The sequence below is a fragment of the Eschrichtius robustus genome, chromosome 3 (genome assembly GCF_028021215.1).
Source record: "Eschrichtius robustus isolate mEscRob2 chromosome 3, mEscRob2.pri, whole genome shotgun sequence".
Classification (NCBI taxonomy): Eukaryota; Metazoa; Chordata; class Mammalia; order Artiodactyla; family Eschrichtiidae; genus Eschrichtius; species Eschrichtius robustus.
Genome location: NC_090826.1, coordinates 42,397,997 through 42,419,017, shown reverse-complemented (window position 1 = coordinate 42,419,017; position 21,021 = coordinate 42,397,997). Strand labels below are relative to the sequence as shown.

General features: G+C 34.3%; 1 protein-coding gene across 1 annotated transcript in view; it reads left to right on the top strand.

Annotated features, from left to right (window-relative positions):
- The window catches only part of FAF1 (Fas associated factor 1), a 478,956-nt gene that overhangs the window by 254,487 nt on the left and 203,448 nt on the right, over window positions 1–21,021 (top strand). Inside the window, exon 8 of the mRNA XM_068539848.1 lies at window positions 13,820–13,906. Within this exon, the coding sequence (XP_068395949.1) occupies window positions 13,820–13,906 (87 nt within the window). The remainder of the gene's footprint in view (window positions 1–13,819; window positions 13,907–21,021) is intronic.

Below are 21,021 nucleotides of genomic sequence, written 5' to 3'. Positions count from 1 at the left end.
CTAAGCCCGTGCGTCACAACTACTGAGCCTGGGCTCTAGAGCCCGTGAGCCACACTACTGAGCCCACGTGCCACAGCTACTGAGCCTAGAGCCCGTGCTCCGCAACAAGCCTGGGCGCCTAGAGCCCGTGCTCCGCAACAAGAGAAGCCACTGCAATGAGAAGCCCGCGCACCGCAACAAAGAACAGCCCCCGCTCACCACAACTAGAGAAAGCCTGCGCAGCAACGAAGACCCAACACAGCCAAAAATAGAAAGATAAATAAATTTATTTTAAAAAAATAAAATACGATCAAATGCACTTGCCATTTATTTTGGAATGCATGACAATATCTTTTCACTTAGGCAAAACATACAAACAACACCCAACTGTGTTTGAAGACAAGGTATCTTTGATCAGAACTCTGAAATATTCCTTTGAGTTAGCTCTTAGTATAATAAACTTTATTAATTTGTACCTGACAGTAATTTGGTATTTATGATTATTTAGTCTAGTTGAACTGATGCATGTCTGTGAAGGAGGGGTTAGCCAAGTAAGTGAAAAGTATGGGTAACATTTCTTTGGTAAGGATTGGGGGTGGGTAATGGTCTACTGGAAAACTAGTTTCAGTTTTGGGGGGAAGTATCATAAACAGTAAAAAAGAGAAAGTGCCTCAGGGTCCCATAGGTTTCTTTTTGAATCCTGCTTCTGCTACATACTTGGAGAATTTGGACCCTCAGTTGCATTTTCTGTAAAGAATAAAAACTGCATTGAAGTTGGTAATAAGAATTAAAGAATATATACACGTATGTAAAGCATCTGACAGAACCTTTGCATTTCATGTTTTCTTTGCCTGGAACACACTTTCTGGGATTTGTACCTTCTCATTCAGGATTCAACCCATCCAAAGTAGAGAATGACTGGGAGGAGTAGAACTTAACCTAATTCTGAATTATCTTGTTTATATATTCATATTTCTTTTTTGTCTCTTTTCGCACCCCTCCCCCCACCATACACCTACTATGTAGAATGAACGTAAGCTCCATGAAGACAGAGACTTTGTCTTTTTAGTCACTACTAAGAAATAGTGCCTTCCTCTAGTAGACACACTCAGTAAATGTTTGTTGACTGGCTGGACAGCTGAATGAATGCTCATGAATTATTAACACTCAGTGAATGTACTTGTTAAACTTAGACCAGGTTTATTAGCTGCTTATATTGATAAGTCCAGTGAGAAATTCTCCTAGCACTTTGTTAGCAGTACATTATGTATTTCTTTTAAAATATATTTTACTGTCACCCTAATTTTTAGCACTAATAAAGAGATGAAATGGCTTTTGTAAGGAGGCAAAAGTTTTATATTTAATTCTTAACTCAGTCCTATCTGTAATTTTTTCATTCATTTATTCAGTCATTTTACCTTTAAAATAAAAATTTTACATTACCTTTAAAATAAAAGTCCTATAACAAGTGTATGTGTGTTGTAAATAACAATTCACACATTTTCTTCCCAACTAGATTTGGTTCCTTAAGGGAGTGTAGAAATCTGTATTTTGTCTACTCACAACTTTCTTTGCTGTATTGTAGTCACTTGAGTAATAGATGCTCAGTAAGAACTTATTGAATCAATAAGGGACTGAGTATGAGACTGGTAGTGGCTGTAGCATCCCTTACACCTGTCTTTCCAGCTCTGCTTCTATGAATGTTTTAGGGATCTTGGCCCAAAAGAAGGAATTAATTTTCAATCATCACTCACTTAAATAAAAAAAAAAAAACTGCCAGGTGTACAGGAAACATGATTTATTATAGTAACATCTAAATCATTGTAGTCATTCCCAGGTAACCATTTTATATATGAATGCATGAATTGATGAATAATTAGACCCATATAATGTGGCAGCTATGTAAGTTATAAGCTTACATTTTTAACTAAAGAATATTCTACTGTCTTGGATATTTAATTATTATAATATATTATAGTTCATTATTGCTCTTTTTCTTTTTTTTCAAGTAAGGTATCATTACGTGTATTCTATCATTATTCCTTTAATTATGTGGAATTAATGCATATAGTTCCTATTAAAAACAATAAAAGAATAAGTATGAAAAATTAATTTAGCACAATATTTCTTCTTTGTGTCTCAAGGACTATAAAGAAATAAGAATGAGTTGAAGCATGTTTAAGTATATAGTATGTATATATAGTATACATAGTATATATAGCATGTATATATAGTATAGTAAACATCAGTGGTATATTTTTGTGCTGCTCTATATTCTCTACTTTCTTCATTTTAATCCACTGTCCAGTAGGGTAGTTACTAGCCACATGTGGCAATTTAAATTTAAATTGATTAAAGTGAAATAAAGTTTGAAATCATTTTTCTTAGTCACACTAGCTGTGTTTTAATTACTCAGTAGCCACATGGGACTAGTGGCCACCCTATTGGACAGCACAGATATAGAACATTTCTGTCATCACAGAAAGTTCTTTTAGCAGCTGGTAGGCCTCATATACACAACTCCTTATCCCTTATTTTGCCACATTTACGTTAGATTTTTTTGTTTGTAATTTGAAAATGAAGTTTAATATGTCTTAGAAATACTACCTTGCTTAACTTCTTGAAATCTCTTTTCCCCAGAATGGTTGTTTTATCAACTATATATTTAAAACAATATGTTTCTATTTTCCATGTATTAAGATAGTCAACACCTGCCATTTTCATCATTATTTAAGACTCTAAATTCTGTGATGAATACAGTTGAAGTAATGCCTTTAGGTATTATTCACTTTTAAGACAACACAACATATGATAATGTCTCCATGTGCCTTTTTTACCATATACAATGAAAAAAATACTTATTAAATGGTGATTTTTTCCCCCCTTTATCTTATTAAGTAAATTATATGGACCTTTTTTATGGAAGCCTTCATAGTTAGAGATGTAAAACAGCAATTTCTTGGTTCTATAGCATGACATAGTTCAGAGCTGAGATTAGAGAAACCCCGTAGAGTTGTTAATACTTGAGGGCATCCCCAACTAGAAAAGTATGTGAATTTAGGCATGGGAGGAAGGAAGGATCTGCTTTAAATTTAGTGTAGGGTCACTGAATCTTAATGATAGATTAAACAAGGGAGGTAGAATAATGAATAGGGGTATGCAGTGTGTAGCACTAATACCAGAAGTCCATGGTTTGTGGCGGTTTTTTAATGTCCTTTCCCATATGGTTTTGAATAGAGTAGGTTATGGCAGGGATGAGCTAAGGAATAGCTTTGTTAATGAATAAATAGGAGTAATTTTTTTTAACAGGAGACTTCAGGCTGTTTATTTAGAATGCCTGCTTATTTGATAAATCATGTGATTAAAATTTTTTCTGATCTTAATAATACATTAAGAGGTGATACTAAGGTATTCCTGTTATTTTCTTTATAAATCAGCTGTATTTTCATTTCAGAGCCAGTCCTAATAGTGAAACCTTTGGGGTGTGATTTTAACTGCCTCAATTAAAAGCCAGTTGTGTGGAGCTTCTGAGCATTGGCATGATCAGCCCTTAGTGAGGGTTGAGTGTACAGTATTAGACTTTCGTTCATGGTGTCAATTCACTTTGAAAGGTTTAATTAAATTGTCATTTGGAACCAGTCTCCAGCTCTACCTCATTCACCTAAAATTAACTAGGTATGTAATTTTGGTGGTTATCCTCGTATTACAACTTTGCTCTTGGCCAAGGCAGCTACTTTTCTTAAGATATCCTTCCTGCCTTTCTACCCACATTTATCATCTCAGAGTAATGCTAAAATTAAGCTGATCTTGGAAAGTAGCAAGTTAAAAGCAGAAAACCTGACCAGACACACTTTTAAATATCTCTCAGGGCTCTTCTTTGGAGACTACTTAATATTTCCAAAAGGAGAGGTTAAGTAGATTGTCTTTGGTGCCTTGGTTAAGCAGAGGGAAGGGAAATGTAACTCTCCTGACTCCAGGGCCCCAAATGCAAACACTGGCCTAGTTGTTCCCAAACTTTCTCCTTGATGTGGGTGACTTGAATGGTTTATTTTCACTTGATGAGCCACACCCCCAGGCACTTCAGTATTCATGGCAGACCCCCACACTAAGTCCCTTTGTTGTCTTTGTTTTTTGCATTTTTTTGTTAACAAGAAAAGATAAAATTATTAGAGACCTGATTATAGACTGAGGTTCCATTGCTGATGGTTCCCACCACTTTTTTCAACATCTCAGAGAAAGGCAAAAGCCTGGATGGGCAACAGACAGCAGCAAAGCAAACATAAACATTATGTCTGAGCATCATTGTGGTGCTACCAGAGTGGGGAAGGATACACACAGTCTTCATCAAAATATAAAGATGGGTCTTCACCAAAAACAGTAAGACTGCCAGCATCTGAAAAATTTTGAAGTTTCTATAGAAGCAATGGTCCTTTAAGGGAAAGAAAAAAATTCTTAAGAGGAAAGAAGAAATGGATTAAGAATTTTTAAAATCTGCATTATTATCCTGACTTACGCATTAACTAAGTGAATGACATTTGCAAGGCAAGTAGTTTAATTTGTCTGTGTGTGTGTGTGTGTAAAATTTAAAAGAAAATAACAGTTCTGTGAAAAACAAATTAGCAGAGTAGATTAATGGCATTGCCCTACATTGTCTTCCTTATAGATGCAATTTTATTTTAGAACTTAAAGAGGTTGCAAATAAGACAGATATCTGATCAGAGTTTCACTTGTTCTAATCAAAAGCACAGAAGAGGGGTTGGCAACAGTGCCCAACCGTTGAGAGAGGGAAAGCTGGAATAACAAGATGGGGCAAATTGATTTACTGTATATTGGCAAAGTAGAAGCAGCAGGCCCATAGTGTGAATGTCTTCCTATATTTTTATTCCAGACAAAACTCTTATCATTAGTGTTGTGTAGAGACTCAGACGGCATTGGGCAAAAGTTTATACAAGGAAGAGCCTTTGCTAACCCTCACACGATAAAGTTTATTTACTGTTTTAACTATTCTTCTCCTTTTACCTTGATTTATTTTCCTTGAAAATTTTTTATCTTACTATTTCTTTCCCAGCTGTGTGTGACACCAGGAACCCTCTTACTGTGAAGGCAGCATTCAGTCATTGAAACAATAACAAGTTGCTATTTATTCTTGCAGTTGTCCTTCCTCTACAGCACTTAAAGTACAAAACTGACAGCCTGTAACTGCTCTTCATTGCCTGTTACAGCACAACAGGTATGAAGAGGCTCAGTTACTCTCTTGACAGAGGGTTCACCCATAGTTGGTCACTCGTACTCTTACTTGTTACCAGTTAATGCTCACCGTTCAGAGTAAGCATAATGAGTCTTATGGAAAATTCTTACCCATTACAATTATAAAAGTGTCAGGTGAAAAAAAATTTTAAGGATAATAACCCTTTATTTTATAGAAGAGGAAATTCAGGCTCGGAGAAGATATGTCATAGTCATAAAAGAATCTAGACTTTAGAGTCTTGTAGAACTCAATTAAATCCAAATCTCACCATTTACTAACTGGAGTAACCTTAGGCAAATTATTTATTGTCTCTGAGCCTCAGTTTCCTTATTTGTAAAATGAAGATAATAATACATGTAAAAGTTTATTGTGAGGATATATTAACATAAAACCTAGTTCCTGGTCTGTAGAAGATGCTCAATAAATGTTCAGTTGCCTTTCTCTTTCCTTTCCCTTTCCTTTACTCAGGGTCACTCAGATAGTTAGTGGCACAGCTGAAGTGAACACCAGGTTGTTCTGGCTCCAAGTACATGTCTTTACTTTGAATGAAAACAAAACTTTTTAAAAAATTTTCTTATTGCAGAAGTAATAGACACTTAGAAAAGATAGATACACAGAAAATAAAAGTGACTCATAATCCCATGATGCAGAGGGAACAAGTTTTAATATTTGTTCTATATCTTTTTTTCTGTGCATATATATAGTGTACATACATATGTACATATACATATATGTATATGTATAACTTAATAAACAGAAATGGGCATAATTTTGTAACTTGATTTTTCTTTAATATTTAACAACTTTTTACGTTATTAAATATTCTTCTCCATTGGGGTCAGCAAACTTCTTCTGCAAAGGGCTAGATAATAAATATTTTAGGTATTGCAGGGCATGTGATCTCTGTTGCATCTACTCAAGTGTGCCCTCTTGGTAGTACAAAAGCATCCACAGACAGTATGTAAACAAATGGAGGTAGTGGTGTTCCAATACAACTTCATTTACAGAAACAGACAGCAGACTGGATTTAGCCTATTACTGGATATTAAATTTGTGCCAGTTGTATGTGTGTGTGTGTGTGTGTGTGTGAGTGTGATAATAAACAAGACTGCAGTGAATATCTTTGTAGCTAAATATTTGGCTTACATGTACGATTATGTCCTTAAGATTAACTTGTATATCGCTTCTGACATTATAACAAATGGTTTGTCTACTAAAATTCAGACTTAAAAATCAAAGTACTTCTGGTATACAAGTATTTCTTGGTTTATGTGACCAATCTTTAAAGTTGTACATAAAATTGAACTTTATAAAATGGTTTAAGTTTAAAGTAAAACTCCTTAAAAATGTTCTTATAATTGTTCCAGTTATTTCTAGGATTTACTTTTTTTACTTTTTTAAAAAATATTTATTTGGTTGCTCTGGGTCTTAGTTGCGGCAGGTGGGCTTCTTAGTTGTGGCTCACGGGCTCCTTAGTTGTGGCATGCAAACTCTTAGTTGTGGCATGCATGTAGGATCTGGTTCCCTGACCAGGGATTGAACCCAGGCCCCCTGCATTGGGAACACAGAATCCTAACCACTGTACCACCAGGGAAGTCCCTAGGATCGACTTTTGACTTAATTAGTGTTTTCCTTTGTGGAAGGACTTATAAATTAATTTACCTGATTCTAAAAGGGGAAGTTTTAAGAGCATTTAATGAGTGACTGATGTTTGATTCATTGTGGACAATAAAAAACATTCACTTCTATGGTATCTTATTAGGCCATTGTTGGAAAAACTTTGCTCTTACACTGTTTCCATAAAGTATAGAGAGGAAATATTGCCTTCTAGGATAAGGTCTTGACTGATTGATATGAGGTTAACCTCCCACTGTTTTTCCTTTGGGTCTTGCTTCAGCTAGCCTATGAGAGAGACCAAAAAAACAAACCAAAAACTGTTTAGTCTTTCCTTTGCTTCAAACAGTTCTCTGGTCTTTAGGGACATTTCCTCAATTCAGCTGATAGGTACAGGTGTCTTCCAAGTTTTTTTAGTGTGACAATAGATGATTTATTGTGGATTTGCAGTTTTACTGCAATACCAAATATATATTATAGCCAGAAAGCAATCACACTTAAACTTAAGGCAGAAAAACTGAAGATTAACACAGATTTTCAATGATGAAGATTATTATTTATCAATTGTTTCAGTGCTATGGAATCTGTAGTGAAGTAGTGCTATCTTTCATCACTTTCTTAGACTAAAAATAATCACTTTATCATCGAAAAAATTACAGCACTTCTAGAATTTCCCTAACAAATCATAATTAATCATGTTCATTCTCAAAAGGACTAGCTACCTTAGGCAAGAGTTCAAAGAACTTTTGAATCAGTAAATTAGAAAGACATGGCTATCTGGGAGAGCCTGTAACTCACACAATGCTTCTTAAACTTTGACTTGGTAAGAATTACCTAGAGAGCTTGTTAGAACACATACTGTGGGGTCCCAGCGTTTCCAGTGCACTAGGCCTGGGACGGGTACCCTGAATTTTCATTTCTAATAGTTTCCAGGTGATACTAATACTGCTTGTCCAGGCACCACACTTTGAGAACCACAGATGCAGAAAAAATAATCGTTCCCATTTGTGAAACATACTCAGCCTTGCTCATTTATAAACGTTTTCTTCACTCTTTAAGAGTTCTCTTTTAAAATCCAGGCTTAACCTTTAACTAAAGACATGAATTAATTTTAATAAATTTATGGCCATTAGTTCAGTTACTTTATGATCTAACATTGCAATTTTTATATCATTTTCACCCACACCAAACTTTTAGGATAGGAAATTCTGAATATAACCATGTTTCTAATGAAAGTGTTAAATCTTATCCTTGATAGTTTCTCAGGATGGCTAAAATCCATTTCTAACTATATGCATTCAAACTACTTTCCATATTTGCTTAACTTTATTGTCATCATTGCTGGTAATCTCTTAAGATGCCGGTTGTCAGATTTCTTTGCAGACAAGTAAGAGGTGAAATAAGTTTTTAAAGTACGGTACAAAGTAAAACTTAGTTACAGTTGTTGGAATGAAGAATTCAGTTAGAGCCAAAAAATGTTTTAATAGAACAGAACGCAGCCTAAAGCCAGGTTGAAAGCAACTTCAATTTTACAGTTTTCTTCAAACAACATCCTCATTGTTTTCTGCAAAGATGGTATTTGAGAAAAAGAAATGTCTCGAGTTACTGTTTTTATGAGGAGAGAATTGCTGAGTCTCTTAAATGGTTAATGAGAAGAAGTAATAGTTAAACACTTGAAGCATTGATTTCTGATTTGAATTCTCCAACACAGGCCAGCCCTGAGGGAAGGGGGGAAAAAAAGCTTGCTAATTAACATTTGATTACTGATGCCACCTTCTCATTCCCCTTGCACCATCCGGTTTCAAGTGTTTTTGTTCAAGAAGGATTTTTAGGAGGGTTTTAACTTGCATCATAGTAAAACAAATCCATGTGCAATTGCAACGAGTATACAATATGTTAAAAAAGAAGAAAAAGAAAAGTCCTTAGATATGAAGTATGTGTTCAAAACCCAGTCTGTATCAGAAGTGATTGGTTTCTTAACTATTATAAGCCTTTCAGAGCACCAGTGATTGCTAAGAAACTGGAACTAAGCCTAGTCTGTATGTCTTACTTAAAACGCACACACACACAAATACTTATTTATTCAGTGCAGTTATTATTTAGCAAACTCTTAACTGGAGCATCATTTGATGTTGTGAATTACTTGGAGTTCAAATTTTGATGCTCTAAAACTTGGATAAGCTCCGGTTCTAATATGACCAAAGGCCTCTTTCTTCTAAGACTGATAAGAGAATGAGATACATATATGTAGTTTCAGGGTGCTTTATTGTAAGGGTTGTAATCTGTCATAGTATTCTTAATTCAGAAAATCAAGAAACTAGAGTGCTAACAAATTGATAACTGTTCTAAGCCCACGGCAATTAAATATTTGGTTTCTATTTTTTGCCATATTAAAATATTTGATATGTGAAAAGTCATAGGCCAGATTTCAAAATTTTAAAGATGTTGAAATAAATTAATAGAACTTTACAACTGTATCACTTAGCTTGTAGTATTCTGGCAAAACCATAGCCTGTTTGGTTGATGAAATAGTTATTTGGAAAACCAGTATGACAGGTTTTATTTTTAAATGAGATCTCCTGGGAGAAGAGTATTATTTAGTCTTTTCTTTAAAAAAAAAAAAAAAATCTAGACTTTTCAGTGCAGTTAAAAGCAAAAACTAAGACTTTTCTTTATCCAAGAAGAAAAATTCACTTAAAATGTTTATAAATGTAATAATGTCTGTATTTCTTAACCGAAATTATTTGCAATTTTCCTTTTTGATGTCTTGTATTAATCACTCTTTACTATTTTTCTTTCATTTTCTAGTCTTAATGGTTTTAAACTTTCCCTCTTTACTTGTTTATCTTAAATATACTTAGCTCTTCTTTTCCTGTATCTGGGATTAACGCCAATATTTTCAAAAAATCATAGAATTTTAGAGCTTTGAAAATAAGTAGTGATCTTGTTTTATTCTTTTCGAATATTGAATAAACTAGGTCTCAGTTTCCACCAACTTGCACCACAGTAACAGCAGAATTAGGACTAGAAATCTAGTTCTCTGCTTCTCATTATGCCACAGTACCTCAAACTTTGTGGCTTTTCTATAAGCAGAATCTGCTTTCACTTGGATAATACCTGAATGAAATTTAAAATTCCCTAAAATGTTTTTCAGTAGTGTGACCAACATTTAGCTCACAACATTTAGCTATAAAATACAGCTGACAAAGTTATCTACCAAGTTTTATATTTTTCAGTTTGAATAGCTACAGACAGCTCATTTAAGGCTAATCTGAGCCTCAAAATTCGGCCTTTAGCAGAGTAACTTCCTAAGAATTTTTTTTCTAAGAAATTCTGATAAAATTTAACTGAAATATAAAACTGTTTGAAAATTTATGGAACTCAAAATTTTGTGGGAGATGAATGTCTTACATAATTTTATTTTGAGCAGGTCATAAAAAAATGATCTTTTTCCCAGTGCTGTGTTTATCATTGAAATTTCCACAATGAGGAAATATGAAGTTTGAAGTGGAGATCATTGCTTACATTGTTTTATTAACAGTGAAAACAAATATAAGGAAATATATCAATACTGCATTAATTCTGTACTATTTCAAGGTAATCTGATTCAAATATTTTTTTCTTAGTCACAAACAACTGTCTCATATGAAGCAATGGGGGAGAAGTGAAACTGTCCTTTTAGAAAATCTGGAAAATAAGCTCTGGAAAATCTATTGTCAATCTAGAACACTTAATCCATATACAGTATAGTTTGTAACATAATTTTAATGTTCAGCTGGTAATCAAAGCATTTATTAAATTTTTTCAGAACTAATTGAAACATTTGCATAGTTTAGCAGCCTAAAATCTCATAGATTTAGAGCTTAATGCATAACAAGAATTGAAAAGATTATGAAGATTCAGCATAATCTTGAGCCAATGCTGATCAAAGAAAGTATGTAAGACAAAAAGGCCCTTAGGAAATGTTACCCTGTGAAGTGCCACTTGTCCTTAACTGGAATTTAACACAAATCTCTAAAGATGAAACTCCATCAGAAGTAGCACAGTAATTGCAGCTGGGCATGCCAGCTACAGCATCCTAGCCTGTATGTGTGTTCTTTCTGCCTCTCTCAAGTGCTCTTAAATCTCTCAAATCAGTCAGTCTCTCAACCTTCCCCCTCGCCTGGCCCCCCTTTTCTCCCCTTCCCTTTAGTCCTTCCTCTCTCCCTCCTCTGTTCCTCCATCCTTCTCTCTCTGAGAAAACTGTGTCCTTCATTTGATTCATGATGACCATAAATTCATCTGCTTCATTTTATACTTAGCTATATTTTGTCATTCAGCTTTCCTAGAATACTAATTTTTTAAAAGAATCATTTTTACTTTTGCTTTGTGTACATTTCTGATTTTTTTCTTCCCTACAGAATTGTCACTTAAAATTTTAATTAAATAAGATCATCAATAAAGACAGTAGAATTTTTTAATCTCTATTAATAAGACCATCATTCATTATGTACTTTTGCTGTCTTATCACTTGTCTTTCTTCCATATAATGGTAAAATCTGCCTATGGCTTCAGCACTGATAAACATGGAATTATTTTTGAAAAACTAATTTGTTTTCACTTATGTTGTTGTTTAGTGATTATGGTTTAACACGAGGTTCTTTTGGCTTACTTTCAGAAACACTGTGAATTTAGCTTTTCCATTGGAACAATCAAACATTAGCCAAATATGGTTTACGTTGTACCCTCTCAGCCAAGTTCTTTCTGCATTAACCAGTTTATTCTATGACAAGTTGCTTAACAGATGTCATTCTGGGGAGAACAATGAAGCCAAATACTTGTGCAATGGCTAACATTACTCTAACTTTGATCACTTTTGTTCAGCACATCAGTCTGGCGTTGTGCTTTATACCAACATAACACTATAGCCAGAACATGCTTTTCAGGCTTAGAATAGCAAAGGAATGTTATTCATTCAGTGCAGTTACAGATGAGTTAATGAAAGAAGAAAAATACTGTTTATTTCATAATACCATGTTGTTGTGTTTTGGAATTAAGGTGGAATTTAAAGAATCCCACTCCAGAGTTATTTGTTTATATACTCAACTCATAGTATTTGTGTATATTCTCCAATGCAAGGGTAGCCTTGCCACCTTTCCAACAGATGTAAATATTTGTCCTGCCTTCCCCTCCACCTTCAAAATAGCTGCTGACCCTTGGCTTATCTAGACGACATAATTAAAACTAACTTTAAGAAAGGAATTTTTTGCCTTGAGACCTAAAATTTCCTCATACTCCCTTCTTTTGTCCTCTCACTTTCTTTTATTAATAAACAATAATAATAATAATACTTTGTGTTTATGGAACACCTTTCCCCCAAGAGCACCAATGTTTAAGCGTGACAGAATAGTCCTAGCTAGTGGAAGTGGTAAGAGGTTAGATTGCATTTGGTTAAATTGTTGGGTTGATAATGACTAATGAAAATTTCCAGACTTGATGTGACTGACCATAAACAAAATACTGCATGGTAGACTGGCCATGGCTAAGAATCTGTGAAAAAAAGCTGTTTGTTTGAATTGAGTGGGGATCAAACCATGCCCCCAAGCGCCTCAGTTCTCATTTACTAAGTCTTTTTTCACAGGTGTACATTAGAGATAAAAATAGATTAAGTTCTGGGTTTTGTTTTGTTTCTTTCTTTCCCCAGTGAATATATTTCTCTCTTTCACTGGAATGGTAACTTAGATGTGTTTATGTATAGTAAACAGTAATGTGATACAAAATGCTGTAATTGGACAACACGATACTTCAGGCTTCTGCATTTTAAAAACATGAATGAATGCTGCTTGTTTTCCACATTGAAGTCATTATAGAACTTATTATGTGCAGCATTTCAAAATTAGCTTCATTGTTACAGCAGGGTAACCCCAGAACTAACCTGAAGAGTTAGCTAAGGTGGATGATCTCTTCATTCTTACGATTTGATAATTTATTTTGTTTGTAAATATGGAATGAAAGAGAATTTTTGTAATCTATTTAGAAAAAAAATCTAAAGAAAGATATGATAATTACTGGATAAAGAGTTTAACCTTCCAACACTTTATTCTGATAAATCACTTACCTCTTCTCCTTTTAAAGTTAAAAGGTATTGGGAATTCCCTGGCAGTCCAGTGGTTAAGACTCCGCACTTTCATTGCTGTGGGCGCAGGCTCCATCCCTAGTTGGGGAACTAAGATCCCACCAGCCGCGTGGGTGTGGCCAAAAACAAACAAACAAACAAATAAAGTTAAAAGGTATAATGTTACTTTTGAGAGAAACAGTTTTTTAACTTTACCAGTATTTAAAATAAAAACTATCATTACTATATTTTCTTTTGGGGAAGGGCCTAAATAGCATATTAATGGATGGCTCTCAGCTAATAAATATTCTGTTGAAATAGTTTCTAATTTGGAATGATTTCAAAGAAATAACCCTGTGCTGCTTTATTAATAAGTTGTTATATCCTTGAAATGTACATAAAACAATGAAGGAAACTTCAGGTTTTTCCTTCCACCCCCTTGGAAAAAAAACTAACACCCTTTTCTGTCCCACTTAGAAACTAGGGACGTATCTTTTATTTGAACCATTGCATATCTTGAGTCATTGTTAAAATTAAATAGATTATTAAAATGTATAATTATAAATTAGGTCGTGTAGTCTGTCCTACGTGAACTGTGTACTTGAAGTTTCTTGACTGAAAAGAAACTTGAAGCCATCCAGGAATATAAAAATAATCAGCGGGGTGGGGTGGGGGGTTGTTGCTTGAACTATTATTTCATCTAACCTTGGTTTAAAATTGGTTTAGATTTTTTAATAAAATTTTTATGATTTGTGTTTTCCTAGTTTCAAATTCTTGTTTTGAGTCTCGAAAACAGAGGAAACACAGTGTATCACGTAAATTGACTGGCAACTAACATAAGTCATGTGGAAACCCTATTTTAATTATTCTCTTTCTTTTTAAAGGTAAAGAGAAATGTGTATGACCTTACGAGTATCCCTGTTCGCCATCAGTTATGGGAGGGCTGGCCATCTTCTGCCACAGATGACTCCGTAAGTGACAGCTGAGTTGGCAGTTTTATATCCTCCTCTCTCTTTTGCCACTTTCAGTCTAATTGGCAGTGATATTAAGCAGAATCAAATGCTCTGAATCCATTGGAAGAATTTTATAAATCAAATAATGTTGAGGATAAGACGAATTGTAATAATTTGAGTTCACTTGCAGAACTGGTGTCAATAAGCCAAGTATATCAGCATTCTCTTGGTAATGTTACAACATCAATATCAGGAACTTGATGCTGCTTGATTTGACTTAAATTTTTCCTTGATTAAAAAAATACAGATATTCAGATATTACTAATGAAATGTCCCAAACACAAAAATATTTTCCCTAAATTACAGATACTTCAAAATCAATCTAATCATTTTATTTAATTTTAAAACTGCATCTCCAATAGTTAGACCTGTACCTTAAAAAGTTACTTTTTATAGTTAATATTAATAGCACTTTATTCTTAAACACACTCATAATTTTCACTACCATAAAAAACTCGAAGAAAAGACCTAGTCTGTAATTTTTAACTATTATTACGTCTACTCATAATAATTTTCCTGTTGTAAATTTTGAAATGTTTCCTATCTCTGTCCTGTTTCCAGTGATTATTCTTTTCCAAGAGAGTAAATTTCATCATCTGAGGAGGCCATTTTGGCTACTTTTATCATAATCTTGGTTGTTCTAACCAGATACCCATTTTTCTTTTAAAGTAAAAAATTAGAATGTTTCAAGAATTTTGAAGTAAGTCTTATTTTTAAAGTAAATAGGGCTAAAAAGATGTAAACATCTTCTAACAATAAATACCCAAATAATGATTATTGCTAAGAGTTTAATTACCATTTCTTATTTTCTAGTAAATATTACATTTCTATCTGGATAATAATTACTACTCCTCTCTCAGCACTACCATCATATACTTTAATCTAAAGGAATTCTTTGTGGAAGACAGAAACATTTTTGAACAATCTGTTTATGTAGATGCCACTTGAGTCTAATTATTCCACAATCTAAACACTGTGCCTTTGGAAAATGTTTTATGGATTATGAAACTTTAAAAATAATCAGAAGATAGCAAAATTTGTTCTTTAAGTGAACACTTCAGACAAAAATTATTTGTGTATAGGCAGTTACATTTATTTATAAACAACTGATTTTAATATTGACATTATAGTATATCATTAGAGTTATTGGTTGGTTGTCCATGGCTAAGTTAGTAAGGATGTGGTTGTTGTTTTTAGTTTGTTTTTTCCCCATTAGACTGATAGAAAATGTGATACATTTATTTTTATAAAATTAAGAGAGTAACATACATAAATGATAGCTTTCTGTTTACCCGAGAAGACGTGAGGAAACCAGAAATGTTCTTAGCATTGTCTAATAACCTGCTACAATAAATAATAACTTTAATAGAAGAAAATAATTAAGATTGAGCATGTTACTTAAATTCTCTGAGTTTCAGTTACCTCACTGATCTGAAGAATTGTGATGAGGATTAACGATAATATATATATACAGTACTTGCCTCATAGTAGACACTCAGTAAATGAGAGTCAGTATTATAATTAATATTAACATAACTCAGAAAGAGATCACAGGCAGGAATTGACTGGTTTACGTAAATGAAACGGTACCTGAGATTTGCTTCAAAATAACCTCTGGGGTTGGGGGAGTGAGTGGGGATATAGATAAATCCAAATTAGCTGTCTATTGATCATTGTTGAAGGTGGGTAACGTGTATATTTGATTTTTGTATACTATTCTCTCAAGTTTCATGTATGTTTGAAAATTTCTATGTTAAAAAGTTTGAAGCAAAAATAATTGTCTGGTTTAAGGTAATAAGGTCCAGAGATGTGGGTCTTAATAGGGTTGGAAATGCCAGCTGCTCTTGGGCTCCACACCTGTAGAAACCAGGCTGAAATAGGCTTATCAGAAGCAAGTTCCAAGAGTGATAGGCAAAATCAGTGAAATACAATAAATTCTTCTGTAACATAGTACCTTATACATTTTAGTTGTTAAATCATTGACTTGAGTTGGCACTGTCTCACATTTTAATGATCTCACATTTTAATGATCTTTATTTAATTTTTTACCAAAGAGTTCTATGCAATTTTATTACTATGGGAAAATATGGAAAGCATCTAAAACTTACCATATGGAAGTCTGTGATGCTACCTGGTACTATAAGTCACAGCAGACACAAGAGGGAATCTCCATTAAGAAACTTGATTCTTACTGCCTCATTTTTCATATTTCCACCTTGTCCCAGAACCTGCCAAGTGATGCCTGCCTATACCTCCCCAGAGCATATGTTGCCATATTGGCAGGATGTTGCCTTGAGCTTCATGATTGATACAACAAAGATGTTTAGGGCCAAGCTGCTTTTAATCGGTGCCATAGCAGATCCACTAACTCCAGTGCTTGAGTTTTGGCAAAAATTGCTTATAACTGTAGTTTTCTAAGGAGCTTCTAGCCAAAGAAATGTCATGAAACCTTTCTTTCATTAGGACTATAACAACTCACTAAACTGGTGCTTGTAATCTATATTGTTGCAGGCAATGATGGTGTTTTTATACTTATTTAAATCACTCAAGTGGAGGCATCTGCTACAAAATAAGATCGTCCTCACAGCTTAGGGTATGAATTGGGTACAGCTGAGAAATGTCAGCTGTGTAAACAGCCTGAAATGTGTTACCAACAAAAATATAATTAATTTCTTTCCAAGACTGTGTGCCATAACTGAATATTTAGGATGGTTTAACTTCCAGAGAAAGCACCTGAACATTTTCTTCCCAGTGCCAGTGTAGAGGATTGGTTATAAAGGTCATTAAAAGTGAGGTTAGTTTGTACTTTTCCTGCTCAGTTGCAGAAATTTGTGTGGCTATGAACATATAGTAGCTTTAGATACCAGTGGCTTCCATAAATTGATAGAAATATCTTAGATCAAGAAGTTACAATAAGTGGTGCTGGGAAGACTGGACAGCTCCATGCAAAAGAATGAAATTAGAACATTCCCTAACACCATACACAAAAATAAACTCAAGTTGGATTAAAGACCTAAATGTAAGGCCAGACACTATAAAACTCTTAGAGGAAAACATAGGCAGAACACTGAGATAAATCATAGCAAGATCCTTTTTGACCCACTTCCTAGAGAAATGGAAATAAAAACAAAAATAAACAAATGGGACCTAATGAAACTTAAAAGCTTTTGCACAGCAAAGGAAACCATAAACAAGACCAAAAGACAACCCTCAGAATGGGAGAAAATATTTGCAAACGAAGCAACTGACGAAGGATTAATCTCCAAAATATACAAGCAGCTCATGCAGCTCAATATCAAAAAAACAACCTAATGCAAAAATGGGCAGAAGACCTAAATAGACATTTCTCCAAAGAGGATGTACAGATTGCCAACAGACACATGAAAGGATGCTCAACATCACTAATCGTTAGAGAAATGCAAATCAAAACTACAATGAGGTATCACCTCACACCGGTCAGAATGGCCATCATCAAAAAATCTGCAAGCAGTGAATGCTGGAGAGGGTGTGGAGAAAAGGGAACCCTCTTGCACTGTTGGTGGGAATGTAAATGATACAGCCACTGTGGAGAACAGTATGGAGGTTCCTTGAAAAACTAAAATTAGAACTACCGTATGACCCAGCAATCCCACTACTGGGCATATACCCTGAGAAAACCATAATTCAAAAAGAGTCATGTACCACGATGTTCATTGCAGCACTATTTACAATAGCCAGGACATGGAAGCAACCTAAGTGTCCATTGACAGATGAATGGATGAAGGTGTGGCACATATGTACAATGGAATATTACTCAGCCATAAAAAGAAACAAAATTGAGTTATTTGTAGTGAGGTGGATGGACCTAGAGTCTGTCATACAGAGTGAAGTAAGTCAGAAAGAGAAAAACAAATACCGTATGCTAACACATATATATGGAATCTAATTTTTGAAAAAAAAGGTTCTGAGGAACCTAGGGGCAGGACAGGAATAAAGATGCAGACGCAGAGAATGGACTTAAGGACACGGGGGTGGGGGGAAGGGTAAGCTGGGACGAAGTGAGAGAGTGGCATTGACATATATACACTACCAAATGTAAAATAGATAGCTAGTGGGAAGCAGCCGCGTAGCACAGGGAGATCAGCTCAGTGCTTTGTGACCACCTAGAGGGGTGGGATAGGGAGGGCGAGAGGGAGATGCAAGAGGGAGGGGATATGGGGATATCTGTATGCATACAGCTGATTCACTTTGTTATACAGCAGAAACTAACACCACATTGTAAAGCAATTATATTCCAATAAAGATGTTAAAAAATAAAAAGAGCAAGCAAGCAAAAAAAAAAAGTTAATAGTTTGGGATGGTGGAAATGTTCTAAAATTAGATTGTGGTGATGGTTGCACAACTCTGTAAATTTGCTAAAAATCATTGAATACACACAAAAAAGAGTAAATTTTATAGCATGTAAATTATACATCAATAAAGCTGTATTTTAAAGGAAGTTAGTGAAGGACTAGATTAAAATATTTGTTCATTTACGTTTTTATGTTGCATGAGAAATACTTTGCAGTAACACAGGAGGTGTTTTCTTCAATGTACTTCTCATTAACCTTTGACTTAGCAAACAGGACAAAGAAATAGACTTCTTATAAGTAGATTCTTGTATAATCTTGAGTCTCTTTCAGACCTGATAGACTACAATCTTGACATTTTCAGTACTATTCAGTGAAGTTAACAATCATTTAAAACATTGTTGCCCCATCTGTCTTCAGAGTTAAAATATTTTCTTTGCTTGTAGTTGTACTCTAATGCGATGTGGGATACTGTATGAATTGTCAATAACTCTTTCAGTTCCTTTTGCACTCTTTCACCAGGGAAATAGGTATCTAAAGCTTGACCAGTAGGGGAATGTTTTCATGCTGTGACAGTTCAGCTGTGAGAACAAGGAGTTGCGGGTAGACGAAATCTTTTTACACTTTAACAAGGACACTCTTGGTTTCCAGAGAGTAGAAATAATTTTAACACTGTGAATTATGTCAAGGCACTTTATTATAATGCAGACAATTTGAATATATGTAGTTTTTAAAACTCCAGGTTTTAATAATACTTATACAATGGAAGAAAAATCCTTCAGTTTTTAATACTTTTTTGTTGTGCCCCACCCCCTTTTTTTCTTTTGAGATTACTAATGGTCTTCTGTGGTTCCATCATTGGCTAAGGAATGTTCATTCAGAATTTGAGAAATTAGGAATTTTAGGACCAGAGGTCTTTAGACATGTGTTAGGAGTCAGAAAGCTACTTACTAAATATTAAATACTTTCACATTGAAAATGAGATCATTTATAAACAGAATCATTATACAGTGGCTTTTCTATGAAATAAAAATAAAAAATCATACACATGACTTATTCCTTTTTTTTTTTTAATTAAAAAGAATTCGTGAATGAGGGAATGTCATCTACTTTGATCCTTCTGATGGAGACCATTTTCTCCTGTAACTTCTCCCTGACGATTTGTGTTTGGCAGGTGTCAAATTATAAACATTCCCCTGATACTAGATCCCCACCCTCCACTTTATAGGAGCTGCTGTCCCAGTACAGACTCTCCCTGTTACCACATACCTACCACACTATAGTTACCTACCTACTAAGTAAACTCATAACCTCCACTATAGTCATTCCATCCATTGCTGCAAGGTTAATATTTCTAAAGTGCAGAACAAGTCACATTCAGCCTCCCTTATCTTCAGTGGCAACCCAATATGTGGTTATGTCTGTACAGATTTTTATGCTGTCATTTAAAACCTTCATTCTTGAGTCTGAAACTTCCCCTCTAGGTTTATTTTCCCATACAGGCCCGGAGTAATTTCTCAATAAATATTTCTTGAATAAATGATTGAGTATGATACCACATGTATCTCCACTGTAGCTAAATATTCCTTTTGCTGTTCTTCAGACATAACTTCGTGCTCCACTCTGTTATTTAATCATACTGTTCCTTCTACCTAGAATACCTATAGCAATTATCTCTTTTCTTCAAGACCTTTCCTTAAGAAACTTTGCCTATATCCCTCTTCCCATGACACCTTCTTCAACCATCTTAGAAATTAGTTTCTATTTGTTTTTCTATTTAAATTATTTTTATTTATCCGTATTTTTGTTCTTTGCTTCCTTATTCCTCTCACCTGGCTCCATTACTTACCTGACTAACCACAAATAACTTGATTAAACCCTTTGGGTCTCAGTCTCTATAACCATAAAACACAAATAATGCTCCCAGAATTTCGTGAAAACTAAGAGTCAGTAGTTACAAATATAGTTACTCCTACATTTATTTTGAAGATTGAAGTAGTCTGTACTAGATGATGTCTAATATACGGCTGACCTTTGGCTATTACTGTTTCTTTCATCCGTCTATTCATTCACTTGACATTTGTGTAACAACTCTTATAGGCCAGTAACCACACTGGCCCTTAAAGTTGCAAGCATAAGGTCCTATTCCTCAGGGTTTTTGCAAAGTATAGTGTGAGACAGATATATAAACAGTGGCAATTGAAGTTTATGTAAATGCAGTGGGATCATAGGAGAGGAAACAACCAATTTCTCTAACAGACGGGGTGGAGAAAAAATGGCTTCCCAGAGAAAGGAACCAAATGTCCCTTAAGTTAAACAAATTAAACAAACCTAATTATATTTTAATTTGTATACTTGTATTCCTCAATTTTGTAAATTCTAAAAATTGGGAGTAAGAAGTCTCTTCCTCATTTTTGTATGCTCTGCAGGATCAAATGTAGTATTTTTTTTTTAAACATAGTGTTTTATACATTCACTCATCTGAGTTGTTCAGAGCTCCATTAAGTTGACATCTATGACAATAAACAACTAAATGATGAATTGGTATGATTATAGTGACTTGATAAAGAAGAGAGTGACTCATTTGAGAATCAGGTTTATTTTCTTTCTAATAAAAATTTTCAAAACTCGATATTTCTTTATTGGTAAGTAGAATAACAAATTTAGGAGTGGGGGAGCCACTACACTGAGCGAATTTGTATCAGCATATGTTTAATTGTGTGTGTGTATGAGAGAAACAAGCAA